Source organism: Rhineura floridana, chromosome 3 (assembly GCF_030035675.1).
Source record: "Rhineura floridana isolate rRhiFlo1 chromosome 3, rRhiFlo1.hap2, whole genome shotgun sequence".
NCBI classification, from domain to species: Eukaryota; Metazoa; Chordata; class Lepidosauria; order Squamata; family Rhineuridae; genus Rhineura; species Rhineura floridana.
Genome location: NC_084482.1, coordinates 4,019,392 through 4,039,662, shown reverse-complemented (window position 1 = coordinate 4,039,662; position 20,271 = coordinate 4,019,392). Strand labels below are relative to the sequence as shown.

The following is a 20,271-nucleotide window of genomic DNA, read 5'->3' as shown; positions in this document are numbered from 1 at the left end:
TCTGTCCGGGTTAGAGACACTCTATATTTCTTATATTGTATATATTTTATTGTATTACAACTTGCATTCTGTAGAATACAGTATAAAATATAGTAATAGAAGTATAGTAATAAAAGGCTTGCAGTATAAAATAAAAGGCACAGTAAAAGTACAATTAAAAATCAATATGGAGGTTTAAGGGGCTGTGCGTGCTGGTCACAGCTACTGCTCCCATTGTTCTTTACACACAGACCACTTGCATGAAAGTTGTGGACCAGAGGTGGTCAGTGGACCACAGTTTGGGAACGGCTGATTTATGCACAGGGACCACTTACATGGGCGCAATAGCAATGTTGTGTGTGTCATAGTCTATGCATTGCCAGCACAGAAGGGAACTTGGCCAGATGGAATGACTAAAGTTTCACATGCAGGAGGACCCATGTTTTAAAATCCAGGATATGCATTTTAATTAGGCATGTCCGGGAGGGCCCATATGTACACAGGCCCACCTGAGAGAGTGGTGTTGAGGAGTCTGGCGTGAGGCTTCTCTGTGCAACAACTATTTGTTCTGGCCCATGTCACTATTCTATCCCCCCTGCTACTTTGCCTGACAGGCCAACTCAACAAAGCAGACCTCCTCATCTTTCTACCCCAACCGCCCCTCCAATCATGTACCATGGCCTGTTCCATAATAGCCTCCAGAACTAACTGGGCAGAGAATAGAGGGATGGCTAGCCTGGGACAGCTAGCTGCTTGCCCACCCCTGCAGAGTCTCATGCTGAGGCTAGCTAGAGACAGAATGTAGGATGTGGGAAAAAAATCTCCCTTGGCCTAGCCCCAATAACAAAGAAGCAACACATAAGGCACAGCTACAGCCTTTACTTGAAGGGTATTAAGGATGGAGTGAGTTCTGACAGTATTATTTATTTAAATTTATATTCAACCCTTTCTACCAGAAGGAGCCGGGGTGACAAACAAGCAACAAAACGCTAAAAACATCTATAAAAGATGCATGTATGGGGTTGCCACCCAGTCATCCCAGCAGGGCTCATGTGGTTTTTAACAGTTCCATGACAAATGGCTACTTCCAGTTGTCCTGTCCCTCATAGCTTCACCTCTGTGCTAGGGATATCATCACTGCTTGCATAACCATCTGTCTTGAGGACTTAAGGAGCCATCTGGAACAAGTAGGCTGGCAACCTCACAAGTGAACAGCTGCCACCACTGCTACACCAGGTGTGGGGAACCCCTGATCCTCCAGATGTTGAACTCCAACCCCAGCATCCTTGGCCATGCTTGCTAGGGCTGATGGGAGATGGCATTCACTGACATCTGGAGTGCCAAAGGCTCCACACTCCTATATTAGACTGATGGTAGTGGCCTTCCTTTTGGCCTGCAGAAGCCTGAGTATGGGGTAGGTCCTGTCTGCTTCATTGATGGACAGCTACTTACAGAAAGCAAAAAGCAAACATGGAGAAATAGAACAATGTTCAATGGTCAGTAGCTGGTAGGTGTGGTTTCTGGACCTGGACGTAGAGTGGGTGTTTGTGAGGAAGTGACGGGAGAGAGAGTGGGACCACATGAGTGTTCTCCTAGTGAATTGCCCTCGGCCCATCTCTTTTGCCCTCCCCCATGGTGGTGTTGAGGAGGAGAGAGAGATGTCTGTGACTGAGGCTTTCCCTGTAGTGACAGCTTGTTCTGTTGTGTGCATCTAGACTGTGATCCTGCAAGGCAAAAGTGCTCATGAGAGCTTAGCAGCGTGTGGGAACGAGTGTCTCCTGTGTGTGAGTGACATTGTTCCTTGTCATTGGGGGGGGGGGAAGAGTGGTAGACCAATATTGTTCAGACATTAGACAATATTCATGTATGATAGGAGGGGTGTTCACATGTTACATTCAGTGAGCATACACAATAGTTGACCTGTACTGTTATTCACATGTAACATTCAATCGGTGCGGAGTCTGTGTTGTACCAGTGTATACATAACTGAGCTGTACAAATCAACAGGTGTACACTCTTCCAAGCAAATGCTTGTACGTGTGAAGAGTCTGCTTGTACCTGTGTTCACCGTAGCACTACATGTGTGAACAAGCCCGTGGTAAAGTGGGTAGAAGGGAAGAGACGGCAGAGAGTTTCAGCTGTTTTCCTTTGTGGCATGGCTGCCCCCTTCTCTCACTTACTGGGTGGGGTGCCCTGTCCGTGCATCTCCAGTTGTAGGAGTGGAGTGGAATGGAGGGGGGGTTGCTGTGGTCTCTTGTACCCTGACACAGAGCACCTGTAAGAATTCTAGGAAGACGAGTGTTAGGAATGTGCTCAAGTTTCTAACTGTGGTCTGGGGACAGACTCTTGGTGCAAAGTGCTCCCTCTTTTTGGCAAACTGCCTTTTCCCAATAGATTCCATCACCAGAACTCTCATTTTATGTTCTCCAAATGGACATGACGTCAGAGGGATATAGCCCCAAGTAGCACACCCCAACACCTAATTATGGCATCCCTGTTGGAAGCTATATATGCAGGTTCTGGTGTGCTGTGACTGACTACAGAGTTACGCCAACTCTTTTTACACTGTTGTCTCAAGGTGGGTGGGGCTGGCAAAGGGGCACAAGCTTCCTTGTTTCATCCCTTTCTCTATTGAATCCTACCGTGATAAGAAAGTGATCCGAAGGCTTGTAGGTAGGATTTGATGCAAATCTGTTCGTCTCTCCATGTTGTTTGCTACCTTTATATTGGTGGAGTGGGTGCACATGTGTTTCCACACATTTTGGCTAGTACAGATCAGCTCTGCCAGCCTACTGGGCCTTCCACCATATAGTCTTTTACCTGGCATGTCTCAAGTATACAGTGGGCCATTTTAGTGTAGCGGTTAGAGTGTTGGACTAGGATGTGGGGAAACCAGTATTCAAATCCCCACTCAGCCTTGAAGGTTGCTGGGTGACCTTAGGCCAGTCTCAGCCTCACCTACCTCGCAGGGTTGCTATGATGATAAAATGAGGAGGGAAAGAACCATGAATGCCACCTTGAGCTCCTTGGAGGAAAGGTGGGATATACATGTTATTTTTTTAAAAAGGATTGCACCCTTTATCTCAAGTAAGTGTGCATTAGATTTCTGCTTAAAACTTAGAAAGCTAGATAACACTTTCATATTGAAATCTGATATTAGCTGTGTAGCAGCACATTGTGATGAAAAAGTCCAGTCCGGTGAAGTCTAGAAATTTCCATTTGTATTTTGCAACTTATTTCAGTTCCTCTTATCCTACCCATATTTATTCTGAATTATTTTTTTTCATTATAATTGAGCAAGAAATGTAGTATGGGGAGCTGGTTAACTTTGAGGCAATCCTTGCTCTCTCCTCTTTATAATTTGTGCTCTGGCCTTAGGCAGAAAGAACTGCTGGTGTTTTTTAAGTAAAGCTCATGCTGGTAAATGCCCTGAGAAGAGCCTGACTGTAGCCATTCTAGGATCAGAGGGTTGAAGCTTAAAGGAGGAAAGTTAGAAGCTTGCTTGTACCATTTGGGAATCAGCAAGACTCATTGGAACCTGAAGCATGTGATACAGTCCGTATTCATACTGAGCAATTTCCTAGGGATGTAACATTCAGATTTTTCAGCAGTTTGCAAGCTAATTGTTCCAACTCACTTCCTCTTTTTTGGGAAGGAGAAATCTGCAGACATGACTTAAAAATTAAAAAGCACTTTGACCAAATATGTATTCCAGCCCCCACTCCCCCATGATTAAGTTGAGAAAGGCCCATACTTTTTTAGGATAGTTGGTGTAAATGTGTTTATTATCTGATTTGCTGTATAGCAGCCTGCTGGGGATTTACTTTATTTGTCTCTGGATGGGGTTGTTTGTTTATCTGTTGCCTTCCTAGGTGGCTGTTGTAGTAAAGTTCAGCACTTTCAAAGTATGTCACGGGCATTTTCTTCTTGCAGTCTTCACAGATAGATAATAGTTATTATTCCAGTGTTCCTGATGTAGGGAGGGGTGCTAGGACTGAGTGCTAGTGGTTTACCTAAGGCCTTGTAGCAAGCTGATGGCAGAGGCAAGATTTAAATGGGGGGTCCCTAACTCATAGTTTAGTGAGTCACTATGCAACACAAGCACCCTTTCTAATAAAAATATTTTTTCAAAATGCAAATTCACAATGGTTACTATCCACTGGTTGACTCCCCAAATAATCCCCAAATAAACTAAGAAACAGGAGCCAACCCTCCTCTCCTGAAAAAATAAGGAAAGGAAACATACAAGGGAATAAATGTTTTGCAAGATTTCTGTACGCACATATCCTGATCTACATTAGACAGGAAATTTGCTCCAGTTGTGCATGGATTTTGGATGAATTGCACTTTGCTGACATGAATTTGCACTTTGCTGGTTATCAGGTAAACAACCATTTGCATTCCAGCAAATAAAAGGGCAATTCAGTGAATCCTATCATAACAATAGCAAACCTCATCTACAGTCACTACGCATTCTCACTGAGCTCAGCTCATGTACTAAACAGTGCATGCTTAATAGCCTAGCTGAGCCTAAATAGATGATATGACTGCCACCTACTGGATTAGGAAATCCTTCTCCTCCAGGAACTATATCATTATGGGATTTATATTCTGCTTTTTTACAAATTAAAATAGGTGTTCTCAAACTTTCTATCCCCAGGACCCACTTGAGAGAGAAAAAAAATAACTGTAGCCCACCAGACACAAAATGGCAGCAGATGGAGGAAACTTTAGCACAATTAGCTGACAATTACTGACATCACTTTCTAATGACATCAAATCCATTTTTGGAAATCGATATACTCCTTGCAACAACATTTTCCTCGTGGCAAGGGATCCATATCTCAAGTTTCCTCAAGCTAAGTACAGTACTCTGGAGTTGTGACTCAGCCTCCTCATTTTAGACAGAATTTGCTCATTCAGAGGCTTTAAATGAAGAAGGCCTTTTTTATATATTTTCCCTCTCCTACCTCTCAAAAGTATTTTACCCATCTCCTGTAATTTCTTGTCTCATTCTCCTTTCATACTTAGCTCAACTGCCAGTTTCATTCATCCTCTCCAGATCTTTTACATTCACTTCTCCCTCCTATAAGAGCTTTCTTCTCTTTTCATCTTTCTTTCTATTACCAGATGATGATGATGATGATGATACATCAATAATATGATTAACATTTTATCTCACTTTCTAATTTCCTTTCACATGTCCTTTGGCCCTTTCCCCTCAGAGGAGGGAGACCTCCTCACCACCACCCCTGGACTTCTCTGTCTCTTGATCACCTTTACTCAGCATGCAAGGTGTTGCTGGGGTTGGCATTGGGCCAACCAAAAGGCTGTGGCACTGAGACCCACCTGAAAGTGGCCCAAAGCCTACTGGTGGGCCCCGACCAGCTGTTTGAGAGACATTGCTCTAAAACAGGGGGAAGGGCCATAGTTCAGCTATAGCGCATCTGCTGTGTGAGCAGAAGGTCCCAAGCTCATTCCCTGGCATCTCCAGGCGAGGCTGGCAGAGGCCTCTAGAAAATACTGAGCTAGATGGGCCAATATATGACGGTCTTTGAGGATGACCTTGGTTCCTATGAGAAAAGCAATCCTCAGTCCATTTAAGGCTTGAAGAGGCAAAATTAGCATTTGAAATTGGGCCCAGAAACAATCCAGAAGTGGTGTTCTCAACAGAGTATGCTTTGCAAAACCTGATCTCATCAGATCCCTTCTTGTATTTGCAGAGAATATGATGCAAATCACATTTGAAAAAAAGCTGTTTCATTTAGGTGTCAGCAGTACGCTGATGATACCCAGCTCTATTTCTCTGTAACATCTGAATCAGGAGAGGCCATGCAAGCCGTGGACTGGTGTCTGGACTTGGTGGTGGGCTGGATGAGGGCCAATAAACTGAGTCTGAATCCTAGCAAGACAGAGGCACTGTGGGTTGGTGGTTCCCGAGTTCAGATAATTGGACAGTTGCCTGCTTTGGATGGGGTTGTACTCCCTCTGAAAGAGCAGGTCTGGGGGTGCTCCTGGATCCATCTTTGTTGCTAGAGGCCCAGGTGACCTCAGTGGCTAGGAGTGCCTTTTACCAACTTCGGATGGACCGCGGCTGTTTCTGGACCAGGATAAGCTGACCACTGTTGTATATGCACTGGTAACCGCCAGGCTGCACTACTATAATGCGCTCTATGTGGGGCTGTCCTTGAGGTTGGTCCAGAAGCTGCAGTTGGTGCAAAATGTGACAATGTGACTACTCACTGTGGTAGGGTATCGCCACCCCACTGCTGAAAGAATTGCACTGGCTGCCCATTAGCTACTAGGCTAAGTTCAAGGTTCTGGTTTTGGTGTACAAAGCCCTGTACAGCTTGGGACCAGGATACCTGAAAGACCGTCATACCCCTTATATGCCCAGTCGATCACTGTGCTCTGCAGGTGAGGGGCTCCTGCAGATACCATCTTATGTTATTATATGCACCTCATTTTTTTTGTATGGTTTATAAATATTTAAATAAATAAATTTACTTCTCCCAACTGCCTGTCCCCAATATAGGGACAAAATCCATAACCTATACTCCTAGTAGCCCCCTTATCCCAGCACTCTTGCCATTCTTTTCCTAAATCTGCTTCAAACAATATTTTAAATGCCTATTTATGCCAAATGCAATTCCAGTTTATTGCCCACAAGCAACTGCTCACTTGACTGCTGTGTAAACTTTCGATACTCTCAAAATCTCAGGACAAATGAAAAACAGCCCTGAATAGTCCTCAGAATACACTGGTTGCCTTGGAACAGCAATTTGTGACTTCCCATCCGGGCTATTATAATGTGCTGTATGTGCGGCTGTCCTTGAAGATGGTCTGAAGGCTGCAATTAGTGTAGAATGCATCTGCTAAGCTGGGATGTGTCACTGGTCTGAAAAAAGCTGCACTGGCTACCAGTGAGCTACTGGGCCCAGTCCAGCAGGCTCTTCTTATGTTCTTATGTTAGCACTAGCATATAAAGCCCTAAATGGCTTGGGACCCAAGTATCTAAAAACCCAGGCCTTCCCAGTATTAAATAATCTTGGACTCTATAGACTTTGTTGGTGGTGCTGCCATCAAAGACTTACCCAGCTGATCTGTGATAGGGTCTTTCAGGGCCAGTGCCAGGCATAACTGGGCCCTTGGGCACCAGCCTGCCCTGGGCCCGTAGTGCTTCCTTGCACGCCACCCCTACCTCTGCCATTACCTCAACATGAATGTCATGTGTGCTGTGTGTGCATGCTTGCCATCAACCAAGATGGAGGCAGGGGCTTCCCTAAGGGGTTGATGCCCCTGCTGCCATTTTGATTGATGGCATGCATGCACGCTATGCTACATGGTATATGCCTGCCATCAACTAAGATGGCAGCAGGGGCGGCAGCCCCTTAGGGAAGCCTCTGCCGCCATCTGGTTGATGGTAGGTATGCCTGCGCAAGCCCACACAGCATTCACTACTACAACAGGAAAGGTAGGTGGGGTATGCGGACAGGTGTCACGGGCCTGTGCAGTTTATATGGGGGGCTGGCAGCTCCCTCTCTGTGATCTGTGGCAGGGTCAGGAGTCGACGCTGCTGTGGAATGGAAGTGCTACCCCCCCACCCTAAGGAGGGACCCTTCAAGGGCCGCAGGGGCCCTTGGTCAGGGCTTGACCTGGCTGCCCTCTAGTGCTGGCCCTGGGGCCTTTTCAGTGGTGGCTCCCCATTTGTGGAATGCCCTCCCCAGTGTGGTGCGTCTGTCTCCATCACTATTGACTTTCAGGAGGAATCTGAAAACATTCCTGTTTACCCAGGCATTTGATGACTGAAGGGGACTGTTCTTGGCAACACAAGTATCAGTGGCAATTATATAATGTTTTTAACTGTAACTGTGTTGTAGACTGTTTTTTCTTGTTAAATTGTTTTGTTGATATGTTTGGCATCCTGGGCTTCTTGGAAACTAAGGTTTAAAAAATGCCCTGCCCATATACGCAAGATTTTTTAAATTTTATTTTACAATGTATAAAATTTTTCAATGACACTGTATGAGACCACACATACACATGTATGTACAATAAGAGCTCCTATTTTTAACCGCTCCAGATCTATCTACACCTTTCCTCCTTGCCAATTCCCAGATGAATGAAAGACCGAAACAAGTTGCCAAATGGAGAGAAATCCAAAAAAGACTATGCACACATAAAAACAGTCTGGCCCCTTCTGTGCTTTTAACAGGCATCCTATACGCAGAAATCTGTAGGTTAAAATTTTCATGGCATGGAGCTAAACTTAATCTGCTAGTTAATGGGAATTGAACTGCTGTTAAAAGGCACCCAATGAAAGAGTTGGCAAAAAGATTTCCCACTCATTTATTGTATTAATATTAGTGCCACCTCCAAATAATATTTAGCATTTGTATGTGTTCAAGGCAGAGCTTGGAAAAGTTACTTTTTTTGAACTACAACTCCCATCAGCCCCAGCCAGCACCATGCTGGCTGGGGCTGATGGGAGTTGTAGTTCAAAAAAGTAACTTTTCCATGCTCTGGTTCAAGGTGTTTCAAATATATATAAAGAACTATTAAGGGTGATTCAGTATCATTTTTACAGCTCGTTTTGGAGAAGGGCATGGGTGCAGGATGAAAGTGGTTTGAATATTAGGCAGGCACCATCTCTATCTTTTCAGTGCCTTTTGAAGACTTTCCTTTTTCAACAAGCCTTTTAGGTTGAGCCCTATCCCAGTCTACGTCTGTGTCAGAATTGCTTAATAAGTTTTTTTAATAATGTTTTTAACCCTTTTTAAAAGTTGTTTTTTTAAAATGTTTTTAACACTGTTTTGTTTTAATGTATTTTAAGATCTGTTTTTATGATGTTTTAAAGTGTTTTTAGCGCTATGTTTGCAGCCCTGGGCTCCTGCTGGGAGGAAGGGCGGGATACAAATTAAATAATAAATAAATAAATAAAATAAAAGACCACCCACTGAATGCAAGGAGAGGGACCATGTGAACTGGGAATTTCATGGTACACTGCTTAAACCTACTGTAAATCAGCAAGCATCCAAAAATGCGATATTTCTGAGAATTTATTTGTTTTTATTGGTTTATTTTCTGCTTCAATTAAATGTTCGCCTACGCTTTTCATTAATGTAAAGGTTAATAAGTTCAGAGTGAAGACTTTGAAGCCTGTGATTGGCTAAATTCAGCAATCCAACCTCTTCTTTTAGATGCTACTGGTTCCCTACGTATCATTCAGCCTACGTATCATTCGGCCTGATAGATAATTGGATAAACTGGCAATCAATTAAAATTCTTCAGCTGTGGAAACCATTGCCCCAACCTATGATTTGTTCTGTTGAGTCTAAAGGATCAACGTCACGTCTTCCTAACCTGGACCCGGGCGGAAGAACCAAAACAAATAGAACCATAGATGAATAAATCAAGGAAGAGGAAGAGAAGAGTAAGCAGCGTAGTTATTGGTCAGAATGACAATCTTAGATGCACCCTGATTGGATGCCAAGGAGGTCTTGCTTAGACTGGGACTTTTTTTAATCGCACGAAAAGGAGGGACTACAATGCAAGCTTTGTATTGAGATTGGCTAGCTGCTTTTTCTTCTCAGCCCAGGCATTGGCTGCGGGAGATGGACGCGTTCTTTTCCCCACCCAGTCTTTCCTCCAGTTCTAGATACTTTAATGGTTCCAGCTGCCGCGTGAGCTGAAAGAAGGGTCGCTGTCGCCGCTGCTATGAATATCCGGAATGCGAGGGTTCGAGACCTGGGGTGACCGGAGAGGGTGCTGTTGTGGTTGGCGGGGTGGTGTAGGGACTGGGCTGGGGCAGAGGGGTGGTATGAGGTGGCGGCCTGGCTTGGACTTATTCCGCTATGGGGAACAGGCGAAACCGGCGAAGGCCCTTGTCTCCCCCTCCTTCCACTAAATTGATGTAAATGCAAGCTCTGATAAACTGAGTGTTTTGAATTTGGCCTCCGCATGCAAACTAGCTTAAGCCGATCCCAGGCTCCAGTTTAGTAACCGCCATCTCTGTCCCAAGGAGGTTTACTTGTCAATCTTAAGTCTCATTGATTTTACGAGAACTACATTATTGAATCAAATCAACATCAGGGATGATGAGCTGAACCTCCATGTTAAGAAGCAGTGCACCACTCAACACCTAGGGACAAACTGGGGTAGCCATCATCTTAAGGCACTTGCTGGTGAGCTCCCAGAGGCATCTGAGTGATTGCTGTTAGAATGCTGGATGAGATGGACTAGATGTGCCCATCTGCTTCTGGCATTCAGAAGTATATGTTTCTGAATATGGAGGTTCCATTTCACTTGTGTAACTAATAGCCAATGACAGACACATTTGTGGTCAATTTGATCTCATGAGGCAGTTCTCATTAAATCAGTAAGATTCGTATTTTGATTGCTAGTCCAGTATGTTATTTCCAGGAGTGACTAGCCAAGTGCTGCTGAATTTGAAATACGGAAGACAATCCACAAGGGATGGGGCATAATCTTCATGCTTTTAAAGTTTTCCAGGTTTTGATTGCCCCATATTGTGGCCTGCAAAATCTCTTATTCAGAGATATATTGCCTCTGAATAAGGAAGTTCCATTCAGCCATTGTCAGACCCACCTGAGGGGAGGGAGCAACAAGATTGGTACAGGTGTCTTTGCTGTGTCTCAGTTTTTCTTCCTTTTCCCACCACTAGCCCGAGGATCTGATGAACATGCAACACTGCAACCTCCTTTGTTTGCCAGAGAACTATCAAATGAAATATTACTTCTATCATGGACTCTCCTGGCCACAGGTGACTCCCTTTACATATCATCAATCAGCAGCCACTAGGTTTTTTTAAGGCTATGGAGGATAATGGGCCCAAGCACAACCTTGTCCCTCAGAGGGGCCTAACTGCAAATCTTGTCCTCCAACCATCACCACTTTTCTTTTTTCTCTTTATATTGGCTACCATGGTGGTAGCAGGGTGACCCTTCTCCAAAAGTTCCTTCTTGCCCAGGATCTTTCAGTCACTGTCCCTTAAGATGTGCCCTGTCCCATAGCCTGGGAGCTAGGCCTCACTTCTCACCTCCTCCTCCTGTGAAATGGCCATGATGCCTAATAAGTGACAGGGCAGGTTTTACAGGCCTCCCTCCTGCTTTAATTAGCTACACTTGAGATTTGATTGACTACTCAGGATCTTTACATTGTTCTTGACTGTTTTGTCACAGGGCCCAACCTGTGCCTGCTGCTACATGAGCTAATTAACACGCATTATGCTGGCATGATGTTACGGGCTAGGAAGTCTGTGCTTCACATCTCACCTGTGCCACAAGCTCACTGAGTAGCTAAAGGTTGCTACCCAGACAATGTCTCTGGGGCTGCTGTGGTGGTTCTGGGCTGTTCTCTTCCCACATAACCTGTCATCTGCCCCCTCCTCTGTCTGCTTTGCATCATACTTGAAATTTTCCTTATGACAGCAGGTGGGAAAAGGGAAGATGACTTGGCTGAGGTTGAGGGTGGTGATGAAAAGACAAAACTCGCATGACTCCTGCTGCACTGGAGACTAACTTGTGCACATTCCCTACATTTCAGCCTGTCAAGGTTGCAATGGTCTGCCTCCATCCCATCTCACCCACCCAATATGGAGATTATAACCATACTCATTTGCTTGTCAGGGTTGTTCTAATAAAGAATAAAATTAAGTATCCTAACCTCCTCCTCTTCCTCCAAATGAAATAATATATTTGAAGTGCTTTGAATACTCAAAATAATGATATATAAATGCTGAGTAGTACTCAGCTCAAACGCTGAGGTGGCTGGCTGGCTGGGATAATCTGCCCTCCCTTTGGCTTGCCTGCAGAACAGCAGCCCTTTGATCCAGCTCCCAGAAGAAGAGTTGCTCCTTCTCTCAGGGCACTGGAGCCTCCTGTCATGCCTGGGGATGGTTGTGGTGCCTCTGGCATGGGGAGTGTCTTGTGGAAGAGGCTTGATCGTTCTCCCTCTTTGGACTGCTAACCATCTCCTTGCTCTCCCCCCAGCTCTCCTACATTGCCGAGGATGAGAACGGCAAGATTGTGGGCTACGTGCTGGCCAAAATGTGAGTAGGAATATTGATGTGGACGGCTTTGGTATGGATGAGTGGATGTTTTTGCACTGTGTCTCCTATACTGCAGCTGAGGAGGAGGCTCCAGCATATGTTAGCGTTACACATAAATTTAAGAGTACATGCCTAAATCCTGATTGGGCAGATGCTCCTTTTTCCCCCTTTGGCAGCTGGGAGAAGAGGGAATTCAGTCACCTAAGTGGGATCTTGCAGGCTGGGGATAGGTGGGAAAGGGCAGAGAGGCATATGAATGCCACTCTTGTGGGTACCATCAGGTGTTAAGAATACTTGTTATTATCACCTCCTGTCCCTCTTTGGAGCGTGACCCACTTCCAGCATTCCAACAATGGAAGTGTTAGCTTTGGTTCTCTGGCCTCAGAGTTGCCCTCCTAGTTTTGGGGAAGTCCTTGTTTGCTTCAGCACAGAGAGCTGAGTGTTGGCCATGGCATGGCGTCATTCAGGTGAAGTAGATGGCCTTGAGTCTAGCCACGGGAAACGGGCCATGAAGCTTGCTGTATCTCATCTCTGTATCTCGCCTATGTCACAAAGTTGTCATGAGGACAAAATGAAATAAAAGGAAACATGTTGCACCTATTCTCGGCCCTTGGGAATTAGTTGGGGACAGGAAGCTAAAGAAATACTTGAGAAGGAGTAAGCAAAGTCATTGGGGAAGGATGGATATATGTGGGGGCTTTCCCCTTAGTTGTTTATGTAATTCCCTTTAATAACGTACATGTGTGAAAGCCTTGGCAAGAAATCTTGTGGGAGGGGAAAAGCTCCAGAACAAGGTTCTGAATCCTACTTGGAATACAGCTCTGCTTCAGCCAGTTACTTTCCCATGGAGTGTGGGTTCTTCTGCATATTTTTGCCAGGTTCCTTGCGTGAATTCTGGAGTGTATCTGTGTGATGTTCTTGTAGGGTTTTTTTAACCCAAATTGAAAAGAAGTGGAAAAGTCCAAGGAAGAAGATTACGTTCCAGATGTACAGGGTGTGTGATGAAGAGACTGGCACGGTGAAGAGAATGGGGTTGCCGTAGTGTTGTTATTGATTCTTAGCTAGGGGTGTGTGTGTGTGGGGAGGGAGGGTTGGAGGTGAGCTGACTTCTCTCTCTTCTCCAGGGAAGAAGACCCTGATGATGTCCCCCATGGTCACATTACATCCTTGGTAACACCTCCTTGCCTTTCATTTTCTAATGTTACAACCTCAGGACAGGCCTTACATTTGGGATGAGCTGAGTAGAGACCAGTGGGTTGGAGGGCTGGAGCTGTCTCCTTTCAGCAGGACTTCAGATCTTTTATTAGGACTGTCCTAGGCAATCAAATTGTGCGGATGATGAAACATTTGCAAGGGGAGAGGGCAGTGTCATGAGATCTGCTGACAATGGCTAGGGATCATCCTCCGAGAGCCAGAGCAATAACTCTGGAAGTGAAAGCTAGAGGACAGAACTTTTCAGTTCCTGCCATTCAGGTCAGTGCCCAGAGCATCCATGTACACCCTCCTTGACAGGCAAAAAGAGTGAAGATGAGGGGAAGCAGTTTTCTCTTTTGATAAAATGTTCTTTACTATCAATTCACTGTGATCTACAGACACTTGTTTACACCAGTGGGATTCATACCACCACAGCAAAGAGATGGCTGGCATAGCATTAGTGTGGGCATCCCAGAGCTTAATTTTAGAAGCAATCAAGCGGAGGGTGTCCTGAGGTAGAAAAGTTTATAAAATTATTCAGCTAGAGGGCAACCTTCATTCTGGGGAAAGCAAGGCACCAGGTTCTTCCTCCTAACTGCCTGTGTTCTTCACAAGGCAGTCAAGCGTTCCCACCGACGCCTGGGCCTGGCCCAGAAGCTGATGGACCAGGCTTCGCGGGCCATGATTGAGAACTTCAATGCCAAGTATGTCTCACTGCACGTACGTAAGAGGTGAGTCTCTGTTCCTCCTGTTTCTCTTTGCTGGGCTAGCCTTCCAAAGAAGTAAAACACAAACCATTCTCGTTACATAATTGTTACTCTGGGCAAGTGGCTAACGGCAGAGCTGCCACTCCTTCCCCCCTTCCAAATACTTTGTGGTTATGCACAGAGGAAGCATCCATCCTCCTGTGCAACCCTGATGGGTTGTTTTCAAGCCAGTGCTGTTTCCTCTTGCTGCATATTTGGGAAGCAGGCATCCAGTGATTTTTGTCTCTCTGTGTCTGGGGTTCCTTGTTCCTGGAGACCTCTTGACTTCCTATCAAGTCCCCCCTCCAGTCCTCTCTGAGCTTAGGTGGGATCACTCTCCTCATAATCCTTTTGTGGGGTCCTCTAAGGTAGATGCACTTTAGGAGAGGGGGGCAAAGGAAGGGCACGTGGGAATCCCTGGCCTTCCTGCAGTGCCCTTAGTCCTGAGATTAGTTCCACGTTCCCAGCCTTCTTCGTTTACCAAGCCACTCTTTTTTTTTTCTTGCTTTGCAGTAACCGTGCAGCGCTGCATCTCTATTCCAACACTCTCAATTTCCAGTGAGTACTATGAGGGCAAGGTGTTCATTGCGAAAGTGTGGTGAGAGTGATAAAATTTGTTGGAAATTGAGGTTTGGACTCCAGACTGGTTGGTGAAGCACTGGTTGGATTTGAGCAAGTCGTTCTCTCTTGGCATAGATTACTTTATCTACCTGTGTGGCTAAAGCTCCCTTCAGAGTTCTTCGGCCGGCAGGGGTACGGGTGGGAGGGGTTTAGTACCAGACACAGTAAGTAATCTGAGATGACTTGTATTCCCCAAAAGCTCAGCTTACTGTTAACCAAAAAGGGTTGAAGCAAGTTCTTGTTTCACTCGGTTTCAGCTTCAGCAATGTGTGATCTCACGTATAGGCATTTGTCTCTGCCAGTGTTCATAGGAACACAAGAAGCTGCCTTATTCTGAGTCTACACTGACTGGCAGCAGCTCTCCAGGTTTCAGGCTTGGGCTGTCCAAGTAGGGCTGGGAGACACTGGGGCTTGAGCCTTTCTGCATACTTTACCGCTGAGCTGTGGGTGCATTTTCTTCTGGGCAACCTTCTGGAGGCCACATACCAGTCACTTGTGGGTGGAGCCAGAGGCAAAAGTGGGAGGGGCACCAAATCCCTTGATACAGTAAGCTATTTTCTACTTGCACAACTCTCTATCCTCCATCCAGGCAAGCAAGAGGCATCTGAGTTTAAGGACACCCTGCAGCCAGGTGAAAACACTCATGGAGAGTGTGAAGCAGGGCCAATGAGGGGTGTGGCCTGGGAGGAGGGGGTGTGGGTAGGGAGAAAGGGTAGCCTGCAAAGAGACCCAAGGACCAGAATGAGAAGCTTGGAGGGCCGCATTAGGAGCTGAGCCTAAGGTTCCTCACCACTGGTCTAAATTGTGTGACAGAAGCTCTCCAGGGATTCAGACAGGAGTCTTTCCCAGACCCTCTCGGAGATGCTGCATTGAGCAAGGGCTTGGACTTGATGGCCTTATAGGCCCCTTCCGACTCTACTATTCTATGATTCTATGCCAGGGATTGAACTGAAGATCTTTTGTATGCACAGCATGGGCTGTGCCACTGAACCACAGCTCCTTGTTAAGCTGAGCTTACGTTTCTTCCATGGTTCCTCTTTCTCGTGACCTCTGGTACCCATGCTGCCTTGCTGCTCTGAATTTCTCCATTTGGCACCAGGGCCAACCTCGCAAACCACCAAACTGGTCTGTGTATATTTCTGTCAAGAATGAGTAGGAACACAGCAAGCAAATCTAGCAGATTTATTCAAGTCAGGAACTAGTTTGAATAGAATCAAGACTAGCCCAGTACTTTAACATGGACTGATTGTTGTGGCCTTCCAAGGTCCTAAACAAAGTTGAAGTTTCATCTGTGCAATATGTGCTGAATCCTAGTCTACAGTCTGAATTTGTGTAAGCCTGAATGCACAGCTTCATTTGCTTTGTAAATATAACCAACAGGAAATGAGGGTTAAAAAGATAACAAACTCTCTGATTAAAGTAGTTGCATATTTTTTTGGGGGGGGGATTGTTTAGGCACTGGGAAGTCCCCAGTGCTAGATATAAACAGTAGGTTAGAAAAACATTGATCTTAAAGGATGACAAATGTGTTTTTGTGACTTCTTGAAAGGTTCCCCTGCCTTTCAGACTCCTGCTTACCTTCTCAAAATATTGTTACTTAAGCATTTATATTGAGGATAGCGAACCTGCTGTTGGACTCATACTCCCTTCAGCACCAGTGTGGCCAGTCGTAAGGGATGATGGGAGCTGTAGTCCCCCAAAATCCAAAGGGCCACAGGCTCCCCAACCTTGAGTTATATAGTGGTTTTTCAGGATTCAAAACACTTCATGTGCCGTCTCTCAGTAATATTTACCACAAGCCTGTGAAGTAGGCGCGTATTGTTATCCTTATATTGCAGGTCGGGGTCTGAGGCTGAAAGACTAGTGCCCTGCCTACAGTTGCTTAGTGAATTCATGGCTGAGAGGAGATTGGAACTGGGGACTTCCCAGCTTGCACACCTACCTCTTCTACATTAACAACAGCTGTGAGCATGCTTGCGGCAGGCTTCTTGGACTTGACTGTGATGGGTTTTTTTCAAGTGAGGTTAGCTTCCTTGCTCTCTCCATTAGGATCAGTGAAGTGGAGCCCAAATACTACGCGGACGGGGAAGATGCATACGCTATGAAGCGTGACTTGACGCAGATGGCGGACGAGGTGAGCACAGACCCCGCTGATCCCTTCCCGATACTGGCGTATGTGTCCGTCCTTGGCATCCCAGCTCTGACGCTGCTCTTCCACTGACTACAGTGGCCCTTCAAGGCAGTTAAGCAGCTTCAACAGGTTGGCAGCCAGCCTGTCTCCTAGTAGGGGCAAGAGCCTAGCTTGCGGTACATCCATTACATCAAAAGCAACCTGCATAAGCCAGGTTCTTGGCGGTTGAATACCGAACTCCCTGGGGACAGGCAAAGCAGCCTGCAAGGGGTCCTAAGCAAACACAGGGAAGTTAGAGCCTCTGGCTGCCTTTCTTCATCTCATCTCAACCTGTAAAGCTAAGGGGAGAAGGGGAGTAGAGGGCAGAAAGGGGGGGATAAGAAAAGTAAACTATTAGAAGAAAAGTGTCTCCTGCATCCCTGTGTGTTGGCAGACAACATGGGTTCTGCATAACTAGCCTATGCACCAGCTGTGGGGAACCTCCAGCCCGTGGGCCTAATTAGGCCCACCAGGCCTCCTCATTTGACCTGTGAAGCTGTTTTCTCCAGGCCACGCCCACCTGCCCATACCTGTTGTCATATATGTCAGGTGTGAGGCAGGTAAAGACTTGGCTGAGCCAAAAGGCGGTTTGCAGGCACCAGTAATTGGCAATGACTACAAAGCCTGGTACACCTGGGTTCACAAGTGCCAGCAGTCAGCTGATGGTTGGATCTTGCAAAGCCACATGCATGGTGCTCTGCTAGCTCTCACAATCAGTGGATTGTCAGGGCTTGTGAAGCATGTGCACAGTGCTATGCAAGATCTTATGATCAGCTGATTGGTGCTTTGTGGGCTGTGCCTTTGCCTGTGCAGCTTGATTTCAGACTTGGCCTGTCATGGGTAGTGGGAGATAATGGTCCGTTTCATTGACTGGATCCTGTTTCCTGCTCGTTATACAAAATGGTTGGTAGTCACACCTCTGACTTGTGGCAGCCTTCCTCCCAGTTCTCACCTGTGTCTCCTCCCCATCTCTCATCTGGGGCACTAATTTTGATATTACTAAAGTCTGTTTCCACTAAATGTCTCTTCCAGTACTGTCTTCAAGGAAACAGTGGCTTTATCAGGCTCCAGGGTGATAGGTGTGGAGTGAAGCAGGTGGAAATGCCCAGCCCCTTGATGTTACTCCTCTCCATCAACCACCTCTCTCTAAACTTTAAAATTTCCCTGCTCTTATTTTTAAGATGAGTAGGTAGTGGATGAAAATCACCTCATATGTATATACATCTTGATAACATCAGAGGGGTCTGAATGCGGGTATCCTGTTAATCACCTGTGTGTGGTTGATCTAGGATGCTTGAGTTCGGAGATTTGGAAAAAACCCTTACTTCATTGAGGCCATTTTTGTACACATCATTTGCTAATTAGTTTCATTTAGTTCACCCATATTCCCTTTGTATATCTGTTGCACATATATTGTATTTTTTTAAAAAAAATTGACACAGTATTTAGCCTCTGGAAAAATTGTATATTTGCTCCAAATGGGATGGCACTTTCCATTGCTGTGGGGCTTGATGTTGTTACAAATGTGTTGTAGATTGTGCCTGTATATTGTTATGATGAACAAGAGAGCTTTTGCCCCATGCATCTGCCCGATTTTTAGAAATGTTGTCGGTTTTATTCCTTTTTTTAAAAAGTGTGCCCACACCTATTTTTGGAGGCTGTGTGTTCCTCTGCTGATCAACACCTACGCAAGAGTACTTATCCAGTTACAGACAAAAAAATAAAATGGCAGCAAAGCTAAAACCTGCCAATTCCCGTCCATTTTGTCTGCTTTTAGGGTTTTTTGTTTGTTTGTATGTTTCAGATTCTTGGGAGGCTTTATGCCTCCCTCTCTCCTGTGGTGGAGTGCACATGTAGCCACATTTAAAAGTGTGGAGGAGTTAAAACACCAGCAAGTTATACATATGTGCTTCCATTTTTGAGCTAGTGGGATTTCACACTATTTCTGTACAAGAGGGTCTCATGGGAGTATTCTGGAGAGTCTAAAAGTGGTTGGAACTTTCTTTGGACTGATTGCTTAGAGGCTGTTAAAAATATGAACAGTGGCAAGTAACTTCGAAAGCAACCCTGCATAGTTGCTTGTGGAAGCCCCTGTTCTCCTGTGGTCTGACTTGATTGGGCTGTCTCCTGGAAGTAACGCAAGACCACTGTAACTCAAGCCAGGGGTTTTGAGGTTGATTCCGTGGTCATGTCTGAAAATTGCTTAAGTATAAAAAATCCAACTGCAATGAGCATCTTTTTTCCCCTCACAGCTGCGGAGGCAAGTGGACTTGAAGGAGAAGAACAAGCACTCTGTCCTGGGCTCCATTGAGAACAAGGGTGGTGACCACAAGGCCAACCACGTGGGCGAGTGCTGCCGGGATGACAAATGCCCAGGAACCGTGGTGGGCACTGGGCCTGGGGCTGAAGACAGTGGGGACAGCAAGGATGTCAGTGAGGTTAGCGAGGCCACAGAGAGTACAGATGTCAAGGACAGCTCAGAGGCCTCTGACTCTGCCTCCTAGCAAGGACTTTCACCATGCCCTTCACTCCAGCTGAAGGATTTGTATGCTGCAGAGGATCTTTGGGCCCTGTCTTTGACTAGGCGATAGGCTTCTACAGGTGGATTGGAAATAAAAGTTTACAGAATCAGAAACTTGTGTGTTGGTGTGGTTTATGTGTACTCTCAACAAAACTCAGAGACAAATGACAAGGCCCCACAGTTCTTGTTAATGTAGCCTAGTACTTTGGCCCATCCCCCTTCTTCTGTACTCTAGTTACTTACAGTGATCTTTGCCGTCTAGGGTTGCCTTTATATAAGACACTGCCCTTTAGATTTCCAGTAGGAGAAAGGCAGCTGTGCCTTGGTCCTGTGACCTAGCTATCTCCATGTCTGCCCCCTGCCCCCTCATCTGGTGTGGTGAACAAGGCTCCAGTGTTGTGGACGAGTGTCAGACCAATACCAGGGAGACAGGGTTCAAATCCCCGTTGGGCAAGAAGCTCTCTGGGTGAGCTTGGGCCAGTCACATACTCTCAACCTAACCTATCTTTCAGGGTTGTTTTGAGGAGAAATTATGGGGAAAGGGATGAGAAGCATGTATGCCATATTGAGCTCTTGGGAGAAAAAGTGGAATATAAATATTTCATTATTTAACACAATCTATAGATGGCTCAAAATATCTTCAGTGATTTACATAAAATAGTATAAAATATTTATCAAAAATACTTTTTTTAAAAAAGACAATGAAATTACCAAATTATAGATAAAATCATTGTATTTGCATTTGCAAACAAGTGTACATAATAAAATTTTGCTGCCAAAAAGTTTTGTGCAAAACTACAATGAAGGTGACTATCTGGTTTTAAGTGGCAAGGAGTTCCAAAGCATGAGTGTTGCCATGGGGGGAAAAATGTGTGGAACAAACATAACACCCTTTTAAAAATGCATGTTTCAAAGACTGAAGCAGTCAAGGTGGCATATATGAGGTAGGCAAGCTGCCATTGATGGAAGC

At 45.5% G+C, this 20,271-nt stretch overlaps 1 protein-coding gene across 2 annotated transcripts; it reads left to right on the top strand.

Annotated features, from left to right (window-relative positions):
- The first annotated feature begins 9,557 nt into the window (after positions 1 to 9,557).
- On the top strand, positions 9,558 to 19,415 carry NAA10 (N-alpha-acetyltransferase 10, NatA catalytic subunit). Of its 2 annotated transcripts, none has more exons than XM_061613921.1 (8): positions 9,558 to 9,717; positions 10,664 to 10,762; positions 11,991 to 12,049; positions 13,174 to 13,219; positions 13,859 to 13,974; positions 14,503 to 14,547; positions 16,660 to 16,744; positions 19,033 to 19,415. In XM_061613921.1, the coding sequence occupies exons 1-8, from the start codon at positions 9,697 to 9,699 to the stop codon at positions 19,282 to 19,284; spliced, it is 723 nt and encodes a 240-aa protein (XP_061469905.1). In that variant the 5' UTR covers positions 9,558 to 9,696; the 3' UTR covers positions 19,285 to 19,415. The 2 variants fall into 2 exon arrangements, with proteins under 2 accessions (XP_061469905.1, XP_061469906.1); XM_061613922.1 differs by having other exon boundaries at positions 9,558 to 9,731.
- The last annotated feature ends 856 nt before the right edge of the window (positions 19,416 to 20,271 follow it).

Bases quoted from the DNA above. Each gene is read 5' to 3' on its own strand.
- NAA10 (XM_061613921.1), top strand. From the start codon at position 9,697: ATGAATATCCGGAATGCGAGG. The intron at 9,718-10,663 runs GTTCGAGACCTG...TCCCACCACTAG, and splicing joins TGAATATCCGGAATGCGAGG to CCCGAGGATCTGATGAACAT. The intron at 16,745-19,032 runs GTGAGCACAGAC...TTCCCCTCACAG, and splicing joins TGACGCAGATGGCGGACGAG to CTGCGGAGGCAAGTGGACTT.